Source organism: Glycine soja, chromosome 19 (assembly GCF_004193775.1).
Source record: "Glycine soja cultivar W05 chromosome 19, ASM419377v2, whole genome shotgun sequence".
NCBI lineage: Eukaryota > Viridiplantae > Streptophyta > Magnoliopsida > Fabales > Fabaceae > Glycine > Glycine soja.
The window spans coordinates 29,060,865-29,067,083 of NC_041020.1; the positions used below are offsets into that span (position 1 = coordinate 29,060,865).

Genomic DNA, 6,219 nt, shown 5'->3' on the forward strand with positions numbered 1-6,219 from the left:
TGCCAGCAGCAGTTGAGAAGTGTAGTATATAGGACGGGTATGCGGCTAAATTCAACAAACCGTTTGTGTACCTTTGACCGTGATGACTTAATTTTGTAAAGACAAATCCTCATCAAGTACAACTGGAACAAACCATATATATATAAATATATATATATATATATATATATATATATATATATATATATATATATATATATATATATATATATATATTCCAATTATAGAAACATGAGTCAGAGACATAACTATGTGCCCCTAACGTCACAAATCCTGGCTCCATACAACTCCCATAATTCATACCCCATAAAAGATAAGAGTACAAAAAAAAAAAAAAAAACAAGAAAGAAACAGGAAGTTACTGTTTCTCAAGAAGAATCACATTGAGGACACAATTACAGCATTAAAAGTTATATTGTGTCCACACTGGCACATTAAATATATTATTTTGAGATTCATGGTTTCTTCTTTGAACAAGTTGAACAAAGAAATCATATCATGGCTTCTTGGAATTCAGTTCCACTCCATGTCTCCTATGAAGTTCTGGGTTGGGTTGCTTTTGCTTGCTGGTCTATCAGTTTCTACCCACAAGTCATTTTGAACTTTCGCAGGAAAAGGTACCACTAGCCAAAAAGGCAATGCTTTTTCTTATCATCGCTTATACTTTCTGTGTAATTTTTTTTTTATCAATTCTTATCTTGTAACTTTTTTCCCTTTATTTTATTTTTATGTTTTGATTTTCCATTGTGGTGTAGTGTGGTGGGGCTGAACTTTGATTTTGTGATGCTGAATTTGACGAAGCACTCCTCCTATCTCATATACAATGCTTCTCTGTACTTCAGTTCTGCTGTTCAGAAGCAGTACAGAGACAAATACGGTCAGAATGAGGTTTGTTCCTTTATTTTGCTATATATATATATATATATATATATATATATATATATATATATATATATATATATATATATATCCACTTTTCTTTATGGAAGCTAAATTGATTAATCAATTATTCAGTTCGTGCTATAGTGAAAAGGGCAATTTGTGTTTGTCACTATGCACTATTCCTATCGTGATATGTTTGATAATTTGATATGCTTGTGTTGGTGACTTCAAGTCCGTTGCGTTGTTATTTGGATTGTCCGCTCTGGCTCTTGCGAGCGGCCTACACGGTTTTTTCTTTAATAAGCATTTTGGTCTTGTCCTTTGGCTCTAGAAGTAGGCCTAGGCCACACATGGGGCCAACATGCCCTCTAAATCTCGAAAAGGCTTTTTAAAGACAAAATGGTTAAGACTCTGAGAGGTAAAGCAAACAATACCTCGGATGCAAGAACTAGAAAACTTGGGGCTGGAATAACTTGTAAATTAATCTTTATGATTGATATCTTTGTTCTTGGTATATGGTGTATATTCTATCAAGCTTCAGGCATATACAACTTATGGAAGGCTAGAAGTTTTTAGAAGTTGTCGTGTTCCTAAGTTCTAGATTTAAAAATGCTCAAAATGTTGATGGTTAGAATGTTGAACAAGTCACAAGATAATATGAATATATTCATTGATTTAGAAAAGATCACTCTTTTTCTTTTCCTTGTTGAATAACTATATGATGATATATCTGCATAAATTCATTAGCTAAAGTCCATTCTGCTTCATTTTTTATTTATTTCAGATGATACCCGTGGCAGCAAATGATGTTGCTTTCTCAGCCCATGCTGTTCTGTTGACAGCAATTTCCTTGTTCCAGATTGCAATCTATGATGTTAGTGCTACATTCCCTTTAATTGGGCTTATTGTTCTTGCAATGAATTTATGATTAACCAAAAAGAGGTTATTTTTCATGTAGCGGGGAAGTCAGAAAATCTCTAAAATCGCTTATGGAATCCTCCTTGTTACGTGGACCACTGCAGCAACGTGTTTCTTTGTAGCATTGCACAATCATCACTGGCTCTGGCTAATCTCAATATTCTCGTATGTTTCCTGTTTTCATTTGTTGCATGGTTAATTGCATTAATTTAGCTTCTTATTGTGGATTATTAACCAATTTGCATAGGAGCATCATAAGACCAAGTTTTTTCCGCATGCCATTGTTATATATGCGTCCTGACTCCTGAATGATGAATGTTACAAAATTTCTTTCTGACTTTTGTTGAAACTGGTCAACTTGCAGTGGCATCCAAGTTTGTATGACGATTATAAAATATATTCCTCAGGTTAGGATCTATTCAAATTTGTAAGGTTTTCTTTTAATTTTATCTCCTCTTGAGTTTATATTGATGCCTATGATATTCAATTTGATTGCTAAGATATAAATTAGCTGTTTGAACTAGGAATCTATAAGATTATGCTAGTCTTATCAACAATAAAGTATATTTTGGAATGTAAATATTACATATGCATTTGAGGATTGTTAATCATACTTCTTTTGCCATAAAGTGAAACGATTTTTTGTTGACACATGCTAGCCAGAATCTTATCCCAAGTAATAAAGTGTTATGAATATAGGCAGTGATGAACTTTATGAGAAAAAGTACAGAAGGCTGGAGCATTGTTAACATTCTACTGGACTTTTCTGGCTCGATAGCTAACTATGCACAAATGTCTGTGCAATCAATCGATCAAAGTATGTCATCTCTTTTACCAAAGGTTCTTCTTGTTCTATTTATAGTTGAATTGATTAACATAGTTTTCAAATTCCATCTTTGATGTCCAGATTCATGGGTGAACTTCTATGGAAACATAGGAAAACTATTGCTATCCCTGGTATGGGTCATTCTTTTACTGTATGAAAATACAATTGATTTCTTTCTGCAAGAAATTTTACTCGTTACATTGTTATTCTAATTCAATAGTTTTTCTACTAATACAACATTGTTATTGACGGAATAAACAATTAATTGTAGGTGTCTCTATTCTTTGACATCCTCTTCATGTGCCAACATTATCTGTTATACCCTGAAAAGAAACGCAAATTAGAGGGATCCCCTGAACCTGATAATGCTAAGTCTTCAGATCGACCATTGTCCGAGAATGTCTAAGATGTAACTTATTTCATAATCTCTCTAGTAATGAACTCACTCTTAGTTGATCCTTTTCCATGGCACAGATCATATGCATATGCTAGAGGCTTTTAACTTTTAAGCCCTATGTTTATTTGTAAGCTTCATGGAAAATTTCAATACTCGTAAATGCTGTTAGTGTATAAACATAGAAATACCAAATTAAAAGTTATTATTGTCCTTATCATTTTCTTCTTTAATCTGAGAGTACTTGTTTGTTAGACCATAGCGGCTGACTCTAGGGTATGAGACCCTACAAATTTTATTTAGGATCATTTTTTTTTATCTTCGTACACCATCCTCAAAATAATATTGGTGGATGTTAGAGATGATAATGGTTAAAATTTGGATATAGTTGCTAGGATATGTGGGTTCTTTTTTGTGTTATTGGGCCTTAAGCCCATATATCTTAAACTCATTTGTACTTATATCTAGGGAATTACTTTTAGCCCCGACCTCATTGCTATTCGCTCCACCAACATTTTCAATTTTCAAAAATATCCTTCTCCACATTGTATAATGAAATCGCACTTTCGTTGCATTAGTGGGGATGCAAAAAAATTGCACAAAGGAAGTATGATTCCATTGTGTAAAAAGGGTGCAAAAAACAGTTAACGAAAATATGATCCCGTTGTGTTTTTGTCAATGGAATCATGTTTCCATTATATATATGTTCTTTTGACCCCCACTTAATCCAACAGAAACACAATGTTGTGTTGCTAAATATCCATGTGAAAATGCAATTCCATTATGGCAAAAAAGTGTGTAGTGGTGGATGTGCATAATGGCACAGTGATGGTGGATAGGAGTTGCGTGCACAGAGCCTCAAAGGTTGAGGTCGTTTGTAGTGGCACAATGATGGTGGAGAGGAGTTGCATGAGGAGCCTCAAAGGTTGAGGTTGCACGTGCAAGGGATGTTGTGCATAGGGGCTTTGTGTGGTCCAGGGTATGTCATGTGCATGGTGCATGATGATGCATGACAATGATGGTGGAGATTGGTGGCGATGCGTGGTATGGAGGTGATGTGATAGGGTGGTGCAGCGTGGAGGTGTTTGGTGGTTATAATGGTTGCACGACTATCATATGGGGGACGGGTGGAGTCGTTGTTTTGGATCTGGTTGGGGATTGGGTGAGAAGAAGGTGGGGGGGGGGGGCGACTGATAACGATTGTCAATCACTCCAAAACAAATAAAATTAGGAAATTTTGCAAGACAAGATTAACTTAGCTTGAATCAAAGATACAATTCATTTGGGTTCCTACTTCAATTCAATTATAAACAGCAGGGGGAATTTCAACCAATAACTTGTAGGCAATGTAAAGGAATGCGAAATCACAAAAACAGAAATGAAGGAATAGAACAAATGGAACAGAACAAAAACAGAATACAAATTAGGTTGAATAACATTAATCTAATTCACCAAACCAATGCAAAATGAATTATCATAGTTCTACAAAGAATGATCATGTTGTGAAAGTTCAAACAATGCCATTAGAGTTAGTTAAATCGAATTAATCCCTAAATTCATTGAAATCACAAATTAGGTTGAAATATCATCCAAACAATCTGTTATTAAATTTCTCAATTAGGAAATAAATCCATAACCTAATCCATTTCTAATCCTAAGCATATTCATAATCATGAAAATCGAAAATCAGATTGAAGAAAAAGATGAACATTCACACAAAATAGAATTAATAAACTAGAACTCAAATGAAGCATTGCTTAGAGTGGATCCATGGATTGATTGAGTGTTTAGCCTTTCATGATCATCAACAATGAAAGAGCCACAAAATTTGTGTAAGAAAAAGGAAGAACATAAGTGAAAAGAATAAGGAGAATGAAGAACAATTGAGAGAAAAAGAAAGAAAAAAGTTTGATCCTAAATCTTGCACAACAAGTTTCTAAAACTATTTTTGTACAAATGAAGTAACTAACCAACTAAATAACTAACTTCTACTAATATATACAGTGACTACTCAGAAGGAAGGGATGGGCCTAGATTAGGCCCATCTAATCTATCTAATTAAACTAATTACATGAAGCAAAGTCCAAATTTGCAGCCCAATTATTTCAGTGCAGAGGTTCTGACTTCCAAGTCCAATTTAACCCTTAAAATGGAAGAATTGCCCAAACGTATTTATGAAACAATTGAAGCTCTTTCTCTTATCTTTCCAAGGACTACTCACATGCTCCATTTGGAGTTCTGTAGTGTCCTCTAGGCCCTACACAAGACAAATAGGTCAAGTAAACACAAGAATTCGAAAATAAGCAACAATTATCAACTAAGACCAATCATTTGCCTAAGACCAAAACTGAGTTAAGGTGAGAAAATAAGGGTCAAAGATATGTCAATTGGGATAAGAATAGAAAATACTAAACTAAAAATGCTCAATCAGGGGTGTAGGAATGGGTGAGAAGATTAGGGAAGAGGAAAGGGCAAAATAGACTTTTCCATGGGAAGGTCAGGGCCAATAGCAAAGGAGGAAGGAGCCAATAGCAGTTCCCTTTATATCTATTAGCCAATCAATGAGGAAAGAGTGACAATTATTTTTTTTTTACTAAACAACATGGTATCTAGAGCTTAAGGTTATGATTGGAGTGTTGCTGCTTCTTGCAACTGTCTACCGTCGTTGAAAATTTTCCCGACAAGTTTTCAAGCCGATCTTCTTTCGTCGGGTGCATCTTTCCTCAATGTATCTATTGGTATAGGTTTTGTTCTTAGAAACCCAAACATGTGGTTCCACATGCCTGTCTCATTGTCTACCTTCTTTCATCTTGTCATACCCTAATTTCGTCCAGGGACTATTGCTTGATGACATGCAACCTTTGATTGACTGCTTCGAGGTACTTGGCACCCTTTGCTGCACAATATGTGAAGTCCCGAGACGTGCCAGAAATCAAAAGCAAGCGTTGTTACGCAATCCGTGAAATTCCGTAACGTGACGGAAATCAAAAGGAAGTATTGTTACGCAATCCGTGAGTTTCCGTAACTTTTTCGAATGCTAAAAAAGAGTAATTACATGATCCGTAAGGTTTCGTAATCTTACGAAAAGAAAATAAGTATCATTACGAAATTCGTAAAGTTTCGTAACGTGACAGAAAAAGAATCACCAAAAAAAAGTAAAGGGGGGTGTATTTAGTAAAATGGGGGATGCAAATAGTAA

General features: G+C 34.9%; 1 protein-coding gene across 1 annotated transcript; it reads left to right on the forward strand.

Annotated features, from left to right (window-relative positions):
• Positions 1-254: 254 nt before the first annotated feature.
• On the forward strand, positions 255-3,253 carry LOC114399639 (cystinosin homolog). The gene is made up of 8 exons (XM_028361847.1): positions 255-617; positions 756-888; positions 1,667-1,756; positions 1,841-1,965; positions 2,165-2,207; positions 2,500-2,617; positions 2,708-2,757; positions 2,898-3,253. Exons 1-8 carry the CDS (start codon positions 499-501, stop codon positions 3,030-3,032), a joined length of 813 nt encoding a protein of 270 aa, XP_028217648.1. The 5' UTR covers positions 255-498; the 3' UTR covers positions 3,033-3,253.
• The last annotated feature ends 2,966 nt before the right edge of the window (positions 3,254-6,219 follow it).